This window comes from Lacerta agilis, chromosome 3 (genome assembly GCF_009819535.1).
Source record: "Lacerta agilis isolate rLacAgi1 chromosome 3, rLacAgi1.pri, whole genome shotgun sequence".
NCBI lineage: Eukaryota > Metazoa > Chordata > Lepidosauria > Squamata > Lacertidae > Lacerta > Lacerta agilis.
This window is the reverse complement of record NC_046314.1, coordinates 1,109,493-1,125,746: the sequence shown is the minus strand read 5'-3', so window position 1 is coordinate 1,125,746 and position 16,254 is coordinate 1,109,493. Positions and strand designations below refer to the sequence as shown.

At 42.6% G+C, this 16,254-nt stretch overlaps 1 protein-coding gene across 1 annotated transcript in view; it reads right to left on the bottom strand.

The window, feature by feature from the left end:
• LOC117044519 overlaps positions 1-13,160 on the bottom strand; it is a 30,466-nt gene extending 17,306 nt beyond the window's left edge. The window contains exons 1-10 of the mRNA XM_033145336.1: positions 12,936-13,160; positions 11,681-11,863; positions 8,798-8,864; positions 7,852-7,968; positions 6,741-6,881; positions 5,701-5,801; positions 5,018-5,143; positions 4,570-4,680; positions 4,303-4,423; positions 923-1,004 (exon numbers count right to left, since the gene is read on the bottom strand). Coding sequence (XP_033001227.1) covers positions 923-1,004; positions 4,303-4,423; positions 4,570-4,680; positions 5,018-5,143; positions 5,701-5,801; positions 6,741-6,881; positions 7,852-7,968; positions 8,798-8,864; positions 11,681-11,863; positions 12,936-13,042 — 1,156 coding nt within the window. The 5' untranslated portion in view covers positions 13,043-13,160. The remainder of the gene's footprint in view (positions 1-922; positions 1,005-4,302; positions 4,424-4,569; positions 4,681-5,017; positions 5,144-5,700; positions 5,802-6,740; positions 6,882-7,851; positions 7,969-8,797; positions 8,865-11,680; positions 11,864-12,935) is intronic.
• Positions 13,161-16,254: the final 3,094 nt, after the last annotated feature.

Here is a 16,254-nt window from a genome sequence, read left to right as displayed (position 1 = left end):
AATAAAATGATAAACAGTAAGTGCATATCATTTAAACATTTATCTCATAAGTGTTTTTACCACAGATTAAGAAAGGTACCATCAGCACCAAGAGGGTGCTGAAATGAGTAGAGTCAAAGGGCTCATCAGAGGCAAGGAAGTTTCCTTTAGAAACCTGTGCAAATGAGGAGAACCATAAACTTTGGCAAAATAAATACAGCCAGGCAATAAGGGATGCTTTAAAGAATTCAAAGAGCACTTTGCTGAAAAAAATAGAGAAAGTGGGCAGAAATAAGTTTCTCCTTTTATAACACTAGATAGAGCTTGTGGACATCAAAGAAGCTGAATGTTGGAAGATTAGGACAGACAAAAGAAAATACTTCTTCGCACAGTGCATAATTTAACTATGGAATTAACTTCCTCAAGAAACGGTTTACCAGTAGCCAAAATTTATTATTATTTTTTTAAATGGTGAAGTAGTGTAGGCTTGGAAACTGCTGAGTAATCTGTGCTGCTTAGAACGGAAAGAAAGGCCAGACCCAAATGAAGCTCAGAGGCATTCAGGACTGGGATGTTGTAGGTCACACATGGCTTGCAAGGGATTATAAAAATGTCACAAAGCAGTGCAGTGGGGGAATTTGACAACGAGTCAGGTGGTGTGGTGGTGAAAGGGACATAGCACTGAACAACAACAACAACAACAACAACAACAACAACAACAACAACAACAACAACGAGATGATTGATGTGATTTCTGGATCTGCTTTTGAGCTTCAGGAAATAGTAATCCAGCCAGGACATTTTCTAGCACCTATTGGCATATTTCTTTGTTTTTGTTTTTTGTTTTGCTGTGTTGAGAAAGAAAATCATACTGTACACCTGGTTTTCAGAAAGAAAAGGATTGAGAAGAGGGACTAAAGACTGGCTCCCTCCCTCACATTACCTATTTGAGTTTCAGCAATATTGGTAGTCCCACGATCACAGAGTGGAGAAATTGGCAATCCTAATTCAGCCTCCTTGTCTCCCTGAGTTGGAAGGGAAAGAATGCACAGAGATATAAGACAGTGTGAATGATATCCAATAAATTCACTTCTATTTTGATATGAAACTCTGGAAACTAAGCCTTACAAAGGAGCTGGGTATATTTAGCCTGGAAAAGAAGAGACTGAAATGAGATATGAGAGCCATCTTCAAATATCTGAAGAGCTGTCACATGGAAGAGGGAACATGCTTGTTTTCTCCTGCTCTGGGGGTATGACTCGAACCCATGGCTTCAAGTAGCAAGAAAGGAGGTTCCAACGAAACATTCGGAAAAAGTTTCTGACACAGCTGCTCGACAGTGGAACAGACTCCCTCAGAAGGTGGTGGACTCTCCTTCCTTGGAGGTTTTAAAACAGAGGTTGGATGGCCCCCTGTCATGGATGCTTTATCTGAGATTCCTGAATTGCAGGGGGTTGGACTAGATGACCCTTGGGATCCCTTCCAAATCTATGATTCTATGAAAACAGCTTAGAACAGGTGTGGGGGACTGATTCCCCTCCAGATGTTGCTGACCCCATCATCTTTAGCCTGCTTGCTGGGGCTGATGGGCATTGCAGTTTAGCAGAAACTGGAGGCCCACAGGATTCCCATCACTTAGAAAACCAGCATTAAACCACAGTTTCTTGTTTCAGACATAACGGGCAACTGTGGCTTAAAGATACCAACATAAAAGCTTCAAAGCTCGTACATGGGAGGGAGGAATGAGAGGGGAGAGTTTAGCCTCAATAGTCATTTCTGACTTAATAAAACCACGAGCTGTGCAAGATTGTTGCATCTGAATCACCCCTTACACTCTGAGAATGTATGTAATATGAAAAGTTAAGTCTGTGTTTATTTATAATTGTGTAAAAAGAGACACTATATGTGAGAGTGCAGTGTGAGCCCTCCACTGGGAATTTTAAAGATTCTACCAAGTTTATGAAAGTCCCAATAAGGAATAAATGACAATCTTTATTTCAAGGTGTTTCCTTATTTAAACACATTACAGTATTTGGTGTGACATAATGCAATGGATCCCAAACTTTCCTTGCCACAAAACCACCTGAAAATTGCTGAGGGTCTTGGTTGACCACTTAATATTTTTTCTGCTTGTCGTAGCAATTGTCATGCGCTGCACTAGATTCCTGAATGAAGCTCAACAGACCAGCGATGTTCTGCAGATCACAGTTTGGGAACCTCTAACATAACAGATACTCCTGTTTCCAGAGACATATGGCCAAATGAAACATAAATGACACAATCAGCAACCATGCCATGGGTTTGATAAAGTTAAATACCAGGCACAGGGCGATTGTCCTGAGGAGCGCAGTGTGCGCTGCTTAAGCCTTTTCTCTCCAGTCACAAGATCAGTAAAAATCCCTCCAGTCCCCACATATAGCAGGAGTGGGGAATGCAGGTGAATCACATGAATCTCATAAATCATTGCAATCATCACAATTGTCTATTGTTGGCTTCACTGCCAGAATGGAATCACTGCCACTGTTACTTGAGCTTGGACTGAACATGCCCAAAATTCTTGATAAGAAGCACAATGTGGGACAGTTTGGCCTTCCTATTGTCAACCTGCAATTGTGTGAAGCAAAAACCAAAGAGTTGAATATTCTGGTCCTCCAATCATCTGGAAAAGCAACATTTTCAAACTCTGACACATTTGGATGTTAATCTTTCATACCAAGCTGTTAATCATACCTGTTTATCCTTAAAATACAACAGAAGGGATCGTCAAGTGTACAGATAAAGGGATGGGGGTACAGGGAAAGGCACACCTATCAGTCCTCCTGAAGATATTTTAGCCACAACAGAGCCTGCTATTTAGAAGCAATGCATTACAATGAGGTTATTACTAGTATGCAGCACAGCAGGAGAGACCTGTCCTGCTTGCTTTACAGTGGATGCTGCTTCGGCTGTTGGCAGAAGAAGCTTTAGAACAGCTATAATTAGACAGATTATTCAGCTTTGTAATACAGTGGTACCTCTGGTTAAGAACTTAATTCTTTCTGGACGTCCATTCTTAAGCTGAAACTGTTCTTATCCTGAGGCGCACTTTCGCTAATGGGGCCTTCCAGCACGCAATTTCCGTTTGCATCCTGGGGCAAAGTTTGCAACCAAGAGCAGCTACTTCCAGGTTAGCGGAGCTTGTAACCAGAAGGGTTCATAACCAGAGGTACCACTATATGTATAAAGCTCTTGAGGATGTGTGTGTCCCAGTTTGGAGAGAAGAGTCCCATGGACTGCAAGAAGATCAAACATATCCATTCTGAAGGAAATCAGCCCTGAGTGCTTACTGGAAGGACAGATCCTGAAGCTGAGGCTCCAATACTTTGGCCACCTCATGAGAAGAGAAGACTCCCTGGAAAAGACCCTGATGTTGGGAAAGATGGATGGCACAAGAAGAAGGGGACAACAGAGGACGAGATGGTTGGACAGTGTTCTCAAAGCGACTAGCATGAGTTTGGCCAAACTGCGGGAGGCAGTGGAAGACAGGAGTGCCTGGCGTGCTCTGGTCCATGGGGTCACAAAGAGTCGGACATGACTAAACGACTAAACAACAACAACCCCTTTTTCCTTAGGAAAGGTTTTAGGGAAGCAGTGTGGTGCATCAGGTAACATGTTGGACCAGAGAGACTGCAGCTCTAATTCCCGTTCAGGCATGACATTCAATGGCTTGGACTGAGAAGCCGGAGCTACTCACTGGCCTGGTTTGCATAGAGCCCTAAACTAAACTATGGTTTAGCAGGAATGAGGAAGCAAGCAGGTACACAGAACAAAAGGCACTCCTCCCTAGTCCTGCTGCTACCCACTGCTAAGGCATGATTTGGCTTGGCATTACATAAATGGGTTTGTCCTTCCTCAGAGAAACCATGCTCAGTAAGCCAAAAGCAAACAGCTTGTAATTTATTTGGTGTGAGACCAACCACAAGCCTGGATTCAGATGTAATGCTAAGCCAAACCATGGTGCAGCCTGAGCAATGGCTTCCATGTCCACTCTGTGTGCGCTGCCTTGTTCCCACTTAGCCATGGTTTGGCTTAGTGCCACATGTGAATTGAGACAGCACTTCACAGTGGTTTCTTGTGATGATGGGTGCAAGCAACAAGGGTAGATTATGTTATATTACATACAACAATAAATACCAAGTGTTACCTTATGCATGTTTGCTTGCATATTTTTTAATAAAGGTTTTAGGCCATTTGGGGTTTTCTGGACAGGTAAGATATGAATGTAATATCTGTCTCAAACATGCATAGGAATCTAGCCTACCAATGAACTTTTGAAAATGGTACCTGCTTGAAGAATTCATCCATTAGTGCATTTGCCCATTGCTGGTGCAATTTCCAGGGCTTTGATGGATGACTTATGTCAGCTGCATGGACAATCATGGACATGAGTTTATCTCTATCTGTCCTGTCAAATGTAGGGCATTATTGAATTACTTCAGCAGAAAAGTAGGATTGTTTCTCATATTAAATGAGAGATGATTTAAAGAATTCATACCACCAACAGAAATTCAGATTTGCAACACACATACACACTTTCCCAATACAACCTACCTTTTTACATGCTGAAGGCATTTCAGAACGTGTTTCAGATATTTCATTTGCTGGAAATGATGTGACATGTCCGTAGCTAAAACCATCTCAATGACCAGCCGGCGCAGTTCCCTGAAGACAAATAAATAATTTGTTCATGGTGTGTTCTGTGAGTTCTCTAAAACAGGGATTTTCATGCATTCTGCCCTCCTTCAGAGTCCAAGGTTATCTGAATTAAGCTGTCTACCCTGAGAAGGAAAGCCACCCTCGTACAAATCTGTATTGTCATTTATGGCCTACAAGCCATAGCTGCAGGGGTGGGAAATTAGTAAAGTCTCCCTGTTAATTCTGGAATCCTTATAAAGGCAACCTTTACTTATAGAATCATAGCATTGTTAAGTGACTCTTGAAAGGCCTGTAACTGCACAAGCATCACTACACCTTCTGTAGCACCCCTATATTATCTCACCTCCATTCCTCATTGGTTAAATTGATCAAGATGTTCATATCTTCATTTTGCATGAGCTGGTAAACAGCACTCACATGATGGTTTTCCATAACAGATTTATCATTGTACAAAAGTGCCATTTCTGACCTAGAATAAAACGAAAATTAGCCATATTACCCAAAACAGGCCTAAAATTGCACAATTCACAGATTGCACATTCCTTTTTCCTGGTGCCAGGTCATCCCCAGAGATGAAAATATATCATTTTTAGGGGGGCAATGTTGACTTTTTAGAGTGCTGATTTTCACACTGTGCTCTGGGGATCCGACATCTATTAGCAGGCACTCCACCGGTTCCAGCAGAGGGAGAGATGGGCAATGGTAGCTCTGCTGAGCTGCTTCTATTTCAGCTTGCCCCAGTGTCCTGGTTATCCCTCCAGCTACCCCAACAAGCTACCATAACTGCCACTTTCAAGCTTCCTTCTCTTGCTTCAGCGGTCTCTCTCTCTTCCCCACATGCCCTAATTCTCCTTCCTCAAAATCCCATTACTAAGCCAGTGCCTCATTCCTAGCTATTTGCTTGACCTTTAAGCTGAACTTAAAGCGATACATGGAAATTAAACCCTCATTAAGCCCCTCGGTTCTACCATTTCAGTTTAGGTGGAGCTGCAATGGTCACTCTGGAAAATGACAAAAGCGACTTACCTTGTCCTAACATGGAAATGGTTTGTGGTTCCAGTATGTTCATAATCATGGATTGACGCGCTGAAAATAATTGCTAATATCTCCAGGTCAGTGAACCAATGCTAGTGAGAAGAATTAAAAGTCAGTCATGTCCTGCATGCAACTAACAATTAGACATGATGCAGAATGATCTATGCCTACAATCTCCTATAGTTGTTTTTCTTTTTTAAGTGGTAATATCAGCTGCCAGGGTGGGGGGTTCTTTGGGATCACGGTCCACATTTTGTCCTGTGGGCCAAGCAGCATGTTGGAGAAAGGCTTCCGCTTCCTTCCACAATACTGTGGTCAATGGCGGAGTCTGCCTGGCTCTCCTGGGTCATCCATACTTAGACTTCCTCCTAAATCTTATGCCAGCCTTCCTGAATCCTGTGCACTAACACAAGTTCAGCTGCCTCAGCTTTTCAACTGATCTCATGAGTCAATGCATTTTTTTATAGAATGGCAACACCATTTTTTTATAGAATGGCAACACCATGAGAAGAGAAGACTCCCTAGAAAAGACCCTGATGTTGGGAAAGATGGAGGGCACAAGGAGAAGGGGACGACAGAGGATGAGATGGTTGGACAGCGTTCTCGAAGCGACTGGCATGAGTTTGGCCAAACTGCGAGAGGCGGTGAAGGATAGGCGTGCCTGGCGTGCTCTGGTCCATGGGGTCACGAAGAGTCGGACACGACTGAACGACTGAACAACAACAACAACAACACCATGTATAATTCACTGATTCCCAGATTCTATTTCCTGCATTGCAGGGGGTTGGACTAGATGACACTCGGGGTCCCTGTGTAGCTCTACAATTTTGTGATTCTATGATTCTGGGTCAGCTATAGCCTGTGAATGAAATGGCTACTGGTGTGTTAGTAAATAATGAATATAGACCTTAGAAAAGAACTATAATATGTGAGTTTCTAAAATTATTCTAACAGAAGGCTTTCCCAGGTCAAGAAAAGAGGGACCTAAGAATCCCCAATGCCCTTTCCCTTCACTGTGGGGCATTTCTTACCATCATACCAGTGCGAAGCATTATGCAATGCACAGTTTGGGTAACGTCTGTAGCATGGATCACATTGTGATATGGATTTTGGTGCTTGCTGTAGCCGTCTTCCAGAGCACTTGCAAATGAAATCAGGCTGGTAATTGGGATCTATGGAAGGCAAGAATTAGGACATGCTTAGAACTGGCAATAAACATTTTTATTGCAACCACTGGCAAGACCAGTTGTATGACAAACACCCTTCTGAATTTATCATTCGGATGTGACAGAGGAGACTAAAGATTTAGGTCCAAACAAAATAAAAAAAAATCCTTCCAGTAGCACCTTAGAGACCAACTAAGTTTGTTCTTGGTAATACCAAGGTCATCTAAGGTGCTACTGGAAGGATTTTTTATTTTTTATTTTGTTTTGACTATGGCAGACCAATACGGCTACCTACCTGTAACTGGATTTAGGTCCAGACATTCAGGGGTCAAATGAGATGTTCCTGGGTTGTTTCCAACCAAACCATTGTGCATGGAAAGCAACAGCCACTCTCACAATGGGACTTCCCCTCTTCTCCCCCCTCCCCTTGCCCCCTTCCTGATCTCTTCTAGCTTTCCAGCAACCCTCCAGAGCAGATTTGGGGACAGTGCAGATGCACAGAAGCAAGTGGAACATCCATGGTGGCACCATGGCATGGAAAGGACAGATGAAGGCAAGAATTGGGGCTTGTCCACATGGGAGTTTAATGTAGATTGGAAGCTGCATGTGCATTGATTTTTCAGGTGTCATCCACAAGACATTCTCCCCATCCAACTGGCAGCCCACAGCTTTCCAACAGTAAACTTGGATTTCCCCAGTCTGGGGTAAATCTGGAAAGGGGAACTTCTCTGCAGGGCAATTCTCTGTCCCCCCGTCCCCCCGTTCTCCCAGTGCAGCCACACACTGACTCTGTGAACACACCCCTTCGCTTCACTATGTGCTTTTTATTTCACACCTATCATAATTTTTTCTCGTTTGCTTATATACTACCGTATTATATTTTGTCCTTCAAGAACATGGCATTTGTTCTATTAAAAGAAAGTCTGGCAACACTGAATTGTTAACATATTAATATTTAACTAGATAAGTTCCTGACCTTGAATATGCTCAGAAGATCATACTTGTTGAACAGATCACACATCAGGTATCTTAAGCTGTGCCCTTCACAAGCTTCGTTTAAGGCAAATACATCAAAATCCCATTTATCAATGTCCTGTTGGTAATTGAAAACACACAAAAAGCACTATTATTTCTTAATCTAGGTTCCTGGACAACATACAAAATGTAAAATGTAAAAATATAAATGCAAACATTTTGGTTTCCCAAGTTATGTGAGTAAAAAACGCAATACCAATGAATGTAGTTATGGCAGATTATTGTAAGCATATAGATAATAAACTGCTCTTCCTCCAGCTACAATTTCCATTAAAGAAATGTTAGCAAAGTCAACCTGTTTGCCACTTTTGGCTAATAGATATGGGAGTTTACACTGATCAAAACAGCAATTTATTAGGTATTCTTATGGCTGGTCATAACAGTTTATTACAGATCTTCATTTTATGGCTGGCAAATTTCTCATATCCACCACTACTAACTATGCCGAGGAGATTCACGGGATTCAAGGCACAGAAGAAACAAAACCCCTATTTCAGAGCAGGAAGGGTCTCGGACCTACAAGCCAGAGATGCAGAGAGATGAACTCCCTCTACCGAATGACCTCCTCCTTCTCTGTACACCCAGCCACAGCAGGCCCCCCTGGCTCCGTTGAGAAGATCCTCACATCCTCCAGACAAGGCTCTCTTGGCCAATGACTTCTGCCATCAATACAAATGGCTTCTTTCTTTCTTTGATTTAAGAAATGAAACAAAAAACTACATTTTTCTATTGTATTTTCTTCACAACTGACACTGTTTTGTCTTAGAATCATGGAATCATAGAATTGTAGACTTGGGTCATCTAGACCAACCCCCTGCAATTCTCTCAGCTGAAACCACTCTGACAGGTGGACATCCAACCTCTGCTTAAAAAAAAAACACTTTCACCTTTAAAGCTGCAATTACTTCCTCTGGATAAGCCATACCACTTGCACTGGTGGGTGAACGGAACATCCTAGGAGAACAAATGAAATATATGTAAGCCATAGATAATTTTTAAGCAGAGAAGACCCTTAGAGTAGGTGAAGTCAAATTAAGTAGCGGGGGAGACTCTATGTGGCAAAGTAGGAAGAGGGCTGATGTGCCCACAGGGCCATGAGGTTCACTGAGTGGTCTCTGAATGTGGCCCTCCACAACTGGACAGGGCTGTTCTGTCAAGCGTCACAGACAGCTAATTGCCCTAGGGCCACCCTCAGGCTGCTGAGAGGCTTGCATGGTCCTGCCCTGCTGCCCCTCCTCCCAATCTATATATATATAAAAATGTTCCCATTGTGTGCATGGCGGACACGGATGTTCTCCTTAACCGCTGGACCAAAGCAAATCAAATTAGTACAAAGCGTAACATGACCTTCGAGGAAGGATCTGGCATAATAAAAATTAAAAAAACACACATGTCATGCCTAAAATATAGAATAAAGACAAATAATGGCGCGCCTATTATACCTCACCAGCAAAAGGAATGAAGACTCCAACAGCATCCAATAGAAAGGCAGATGGCCCGTCGACATCATCAGACCTGGCCAGAGCAACAATACCTGTGCCCTCACCTAAAACGGCCGCCGCAGCTTCTCATGCTCCGAGAGAAAAAAAAAAAAAACATGGAGCAGGAGGCATGCCTGAGAGGTCGCACTGAGTAAGACCAGCTCTGAGGAGATTGTTTCGCTGGGGTGCGTGATTTTGGGACTGGGTAATTTTGGGACTGGGGTGGGGGAGAATGCTCTTTAAGGTCGCCATTGCCCTCACATAAAATGGCCACCGCAGCTTCGCATGCCTGGTGTTTTTACATGAGTAGAATGTGTTCTTTTATGTAATGGGAATCGGTGTGTTTTTACATGAGTAGAATGTGTTCTTTTATGTAAAATGCATCTCTGGGTTATTTGTGGGGCATAGGAATTAGTTCATTCCCCCCCCCCAAATATAGTCCGGCCCACCACATGGTCTGAGGGACAGTGGACTGGCCAAAGGCTGAAAAAGGTTGCTGACCCCTGCTCTAAAGGGACAAGGAAGAATGAAAACAGGAGCTTCCAGAATATTCTCGGGGTCAGGAGAATTTTAAAAAGCAAAACAAAAACAAAAACAAAAACAAAACCCACACCAAGGCGTGACGGGCCAGCTAGTGAAATCATAGACTCATAGAGTTGGAAGAGACCACCAGGGCCATCCAGTCCAACCCCCTGCCAAGCAGGAAACACCATCAAAGCATTCCTGACAGATGGCTGTCAAGCCTCCGCTTAAAGACCTCCAAAGAAGGAGACTCCACCACACTCCTTGGCAGCAAATCCCACTGTCCAACAGCTCTTACTGTCAGGAAGTTCTTCCTAATGTTTAGGTGGAATCTTCTTTCTTGTAGTTTGAATCCATTGCCCCGTGTCCGCTTCTCTGGAGCAGCAGAAAACAACCTTTCTCCCTCCTCTATATGACATCCTTTTCTATATTTGAACATGGCTATCATATCACCCCTTAACCTTCTCTTCTCCAGGCTAAACATACCCAGCTCCCTAAGCCGTTCCTCATAAGGCATCGTTTCCAGGCCTTTGACCATTTTGGTTGCCCTCCTCTGGACACGTTCCAGCTTGTCAGTATCCTTCTTGAACTGTGGTGCCCAGAACTGGACACAGTATTCCAGGTGAGGTCTGACCAGAGCGGAATACAGTGGTACTATTACTTCCCTTGATCTAGATGCTATACTCCTATTGATGCAGCCCAGAATTGCATTGGCTTTTTTAGCTGCTGCATCACACTGTTGACTCATGTCAAGTTGATGGTCTACCAAGACTCCTAGATCCTTTTCACATGTACTGCTCTCAAGCCAGGTGTCACCCATCCTGTATTTGTGTCTTTCATTATTATTTTTTGCCCAAGTGTAGTACTTTACATTTCTCCCTGTTAAAATTCATCTTGTTTGCTTTGACCCAGTTTTCTAATGAGTCTGGCAAGGAGCTTAGAGGCAACAGAAGCTTTTCCCCAGCCTAATGTTGGGGTGTGTTGTGACTCCAGGGCTCCTTGTTCCCACTGGGCTGGGAAAGTGGGGCGAATGTGCTGTATTGGAGCCGCTGCCTTCAGGAAAGGTGAGCAGCGAGATGGAGACAAAAGCCCCAACTCCTTGCCCTGCACCAGAGGCAAGTGGGGAAGAAAGACTGACATGGGGATCTGCTGCCCTGGTGGATCCTGCTCCCTGAGGCAGTCGCCTCCCCTTGCCTCCCCTAAATCCCCCATCTCCTGCTCTCTCTCTTCATAGAGAATGGGTTTAGGGTTGGCATGATTCTGATGCCAAAGGATGTTGTGGGTGCTGGTGGCTCTTGGTGTGGGAGAGGATGTTCCCCACCCCTGCATTATGCCGTTAATAACCAGCTCTTGATCTGACCTTATTTCGCACATTCCATTAAGTGTGTCACAGAGAATATCTTCTTGGTCACAGTGACACCTGCCATAATTCCCTCCTCGAAACCTTTGTTTAATAGGAAGAAGCAGCGCCTTTCCCCACAGCCCCAGCTCAGAGCACCCTGGTGGTGCCACTGCTGGAGTGAGCGGGAAGCAGAGGACCACTCCAGCCCCCGCTGGGTGAGCTCGCTGGCGCTGCTTCGCATCTGATCCTGGGCCTCCCCCCCCCCCAGACTCCCTGTGTTTATGGTCTTATAATGAACACATGTATGTGTAAATTGGTGATTGAGATTCCGGATGTAACATTTCTTGCAGGGACTGGGTTAGATGCACCTTTAATTCTACCACTCATGAGCTACAGAATTTACTTGTTCTATGGCCCATGCTCACCTTTTAACCAAAACACTAGCCTGGACTGCATATGAAATAGTTCGAATGCTTGGCTGATCCTCAGGTTTGATACTGTACGCCTCTTTTTTCCTTGCAAAGGTAACAGTCAGCCACTCCTGTACTTCTATCGGCACTGATCCCCACTGGATATTAGAGAGGTCATCCTCAGTGTCCAAAACGCTCCTGCAAGGAACAGGGTTATGTATTTAAATAATATATACCCCAGTTTTCAAATAAGTTAAGTAGCTAAAAGAAAGATAAAAATATAGCAACAATTTAAAAAGCTATTCTAAAAGTCAAATATAAAATGCCCAACAGAAATACCAGCAAAACCAACTTAAAACATCAGAAATCAATTATAAAATGCCTTCCAATAAATAAATAAATCCTGCCATCCTGTTTACCATTGCCACCAGAATGATATTAGTGGCCTGGTTTAACATGTTTATTTTTCATGCACACTATTCTATAGATGGGATACATTAGGGTTGGGGCCCTTGTGGCCCTCCATCATCCCTGACCACATGGGCCATGCTGGCTGAGGCTGATGGGAGTTGGAGCACAGCAACGTTTGAAGGGCCACATCTTGCCCACCTTTGGCATAAATCTCCTAGGTTAGGGAATTTCTCTTATACTTGCCATTCCCCAGGTGTCCTAGTTCAAGGGTTCTCAAACTTCTATCCCCAGGACTCACTAGAGAGAGCAAAACACAACGGAAGATCACAATGGAGGTGCCAGGGTGTAGCCATAACAAAATGGCAATGGGTGGGGATTGGGGTAACCAGCACACAATTTTTGACATTTTCTAATGATATCTAATCCATGTTTGGAGATTGATAAAAGGAATAATGCCAATGATCTGCAGTTCTTATTTAAGATGATGATTACAATCTGAGGACCTCATAACATCAAGCCCAATTTATGTATTTTGGGTGGGGGGTTATTGTTTTTCCTTCTCCCCTCCCGATTTGTGTAACATCTTACTTTTTGGTCCTAATAAAAGTACAGTATTGTCCAAGTGTGGATTTTGGACTTTTCATGAAACTTCTGTTATAAAAGTCATATATAAGTTTATTAAAAAATATGTTGACCATTTAACTAGGATTGGACAATGTGACTGAAACAGCTGTCAGAGCCAAGAGAAAGAGTGGCAAGCTTCTGATCAGGCCGTGTTCTTGGGTCAGATGAAACACAACGAGGACTGAGAGCTGTGGGGCCCATCCCTGCCCTCAGCTTAGAAAGATGCTCTACTTACAGCAGAGTGGCAGAAAGTTTCTTCTTGGCCCTTTGATCACAGGTTTTTGACTTTGCTGAGGTATAATTTGTTCTGGGCCCAAGCTTCCCCCGTTTATCCTGCGTCATATTTGCAGCTGTTTTGTCTACTAACCTTACTGCAGTAAGTTGCTACATTTAAATATACATAAGCTAAGAGTAGCTCCCTATCCCTACACGCACATCATTCTTATAAATACCTTGTTGATGTCAGTTCAACAGAAGGAAGTCAAGCCCTTGCATAAGCATTGTGATGTCATACTGATGTAGCCATTAACAACCTTGGTGTAAACAGCAGTCCGCACTTATTTCCCAGGGCTGTTCCCCCCTCCCTCGCTTATATTTTATGTGAAAACCTAGTGGTACTGACAACAGACGCAAGGATTGTTAAACTACATGTCAAAAGCAGGAGAATCTAGTAGCCCTGAGATGAAATAGCTGTACTTTTAAGGACTGTTATCCTTTCTGTGGGATAAATCAGCCTCATATAACCAACATGCTTAACACTAATTAATGCATGAAGGGGTTAAGACCATAAAGTAAGCTGTCCTGCCAGCCTTAGCTAAGTCACTGCCCCTAGCCTTGGGAGGAAAGGTTATCAAGCCATTCCACCATGTGATTCCACCAGTAAGGAGGTTTAAGCAAGCCATATTTGTGTTTCTATACAAATAATTCAGAAACATTCACCACTTTGGAACCTAAGTTTTACTGCCTGCATTTTGAGACAGCTGTATGGAAAAGCACATGAATTTGACCTTTGAAGAGTTAAAAACCTTTAAAAAAACCAAACCAAAACATTTTTATTTGATTTTACAGTTATGAAATCCAAATACATATCCATATGGGGTCCTATTTTCAACATTTACAACTGCATATTCTTCCATACTCTAAATGTTATATTAATCCATATTATCCATAGTATTTGTTACATTACAAGTGGAATTAAAATAATGTTTCCGTCTGCTTACAGTGGTCTCCTAGATAACTTAATTTTTTCCCATTCTTTTTTTTAAAGTTTTTATTCTCTTGGTTCCTTACTAAATGTGGTTTCTTTCTATGCTAAGGGAACTGGGGAACTTTGGAATTAACTTAGAACAGTCTGTTTTAGAGGTCTTGTTGTTGTTGTTCAGTCGTTCAGTCGTGTCCGACTCTTCGTGACCCCATGGACCAGAGCACGCCAGGCACGCCTATCCTTCACTGCCTCTCGCAGTTTGGCCAAACTCATGTTAGTAGCTTCGAGAACACTGTCCAACCATCTCATCCTCTGTCGTCCCCTTCTCCTTGTGCCCTCCATCTTTCCCAACATCAGGGTCTTTTCTAGGGAGTCTTCTCTTCTCATGAGGTGGCCAAAGTACTGGAGCCTCAACTTCAGGATCTGTTCTTCTAGTGAGCACTCAGGGCTGATTTCTTTGAGAATGGATAGGTTTGATCTTCTTGCAGTCCATGGGACTCTCAAGAGTCTCCTCCAGCACCATAATTCAAAAGCATCAATTCTTCGGCGATCAGCCTTCTTGATGGTCCAGCTCTCACTTCCGTACATTACTACTGGGAAAACCATAGCTTTAACTATACGGACCTTTGTCGGCAAGGTGATGTCTTTGCTTTTTAAGATGCTGTCTAGGTTTGTCATTGCTTTTCTCCCAAGAAGCAGGCGTCTTCTAATTTCGTGACTGCTGTCACCATCTGCAGTGATCATGGAACCCAAGAAAGTGAAATCTCTCACTGCCTCCATTTCTTCCCCTTCTATTTGCCAGGAGGTGATGGGACCAGTGGCCATGATCTTAGTTTTTTTGATGTTGAGCTTCAGACCATATCTTGCGCTTTCCTCTTTCACCCTCATTAAAAGGTTCTTTAATTCCTCCTCACTTTCTGCCATCAAGGTAGTATCATCAGCATATCTGAGGTTGTTGATATTTTTTCCGGCAATCTTAATTCCGGTTTGGGATTCATCCAGTCCAGCCTTTCGCATGATGAATTCTGCATATAAGTTAAATAAGCAGGGAGACAATATACAGCCTTGTCGTACTCCTTTCCCAATTTTGAACCAATCAGTTGTTCCATATCCAGTTCTAACTGTAGCTTCTTGTCCCACATAGAGATTTCTCAGGAGACAAATGAGGTGATCCGGCACTCCCATTTCTTTAAGAACTTGCCATAGTTTGCTGTGGTCGACACAGTCAAATGCTTTTGCGTAGTCAATGAAGCAGAAGTAGATGTTTTTCTGGAACTCTCTAGCTTTCTCCATGAGGTCTAACAGCCTATATTCTCGTGCTTTGCTGCATGTATTGTTATTTTAAATCAGTGTTTTTCAACCACTGTTCCGCGGCACACTAGTGTGCCGCGAGATGTTGCCTGGTGTGCCGTGGGAAAAATTGAAAAATTCAAGAGAATTGCTTTATATATAGTCAATATAGGCACAGAGTTAAAATTTTTAACATTTTCTAATGGTGGTGTGCCTCGTGATTTTTTTCATGAAACAAGTGTGCCTTTGCCCAAAAAAGGTTGAAAAACACTGTTTTAAATAATCATCAAAGAGTACTTGCCCCAAACCTGGATCTAGACCTCCAGCTTTTATTTTATTAGATTAAGCAACAGTTTCAAATTTCAGAAATATAGTCATACTTTATCTGAAACCAATATTAAAAACAAATACTGTAATAAAATGACAACTTATAGTAGCAGCACACTATACAAATAAAACACAACAGCCAACAATAGTTAAGCAGATCTTCCGCATTTCATTTGCTCAGTTATTATGGGATACTCACACAACACTCTCTTTTTTAATTTAAACTTAATTTTATTACACCTTAAAAAATACATATTACATATTGCATGTTACATAATATATGTTACATATTGCCTATTGCATATATTAATATACCGAAAGAAAGAAAAAGAAAAAAGAAACAAAAGACAAAGGGAAAAGAAAAAGGAAGAAAAAGGGAAAATAAAAAGAGAGGAGAAGAAAGAAAGATTTTGCTAGGATCTACCACGATCTAAGCAAACAAAATTAAATTACAATTAAAATTTCAGTAAATGACTTCCACTGCTGAATACAATGTTTCATAGTAATAAAGTCTCAAATTTCATCTGTCATTCTTTACTACCTCACACAACACTCTCATTCATTCATTCAATCATTGCAATCCTGGACTGTTTCTTGCGGGTTCTTCTGTCTTTCCTCTGGCCACAGAATGTCCTCCCTTTTTTCAGAAGAGCAGCACTATCTGCACAGGTGTGTTTTTTGAAGTCCATGGTTTGAAGAAGGGCAATGATGTATCAGGCAAGTGAACGATCAC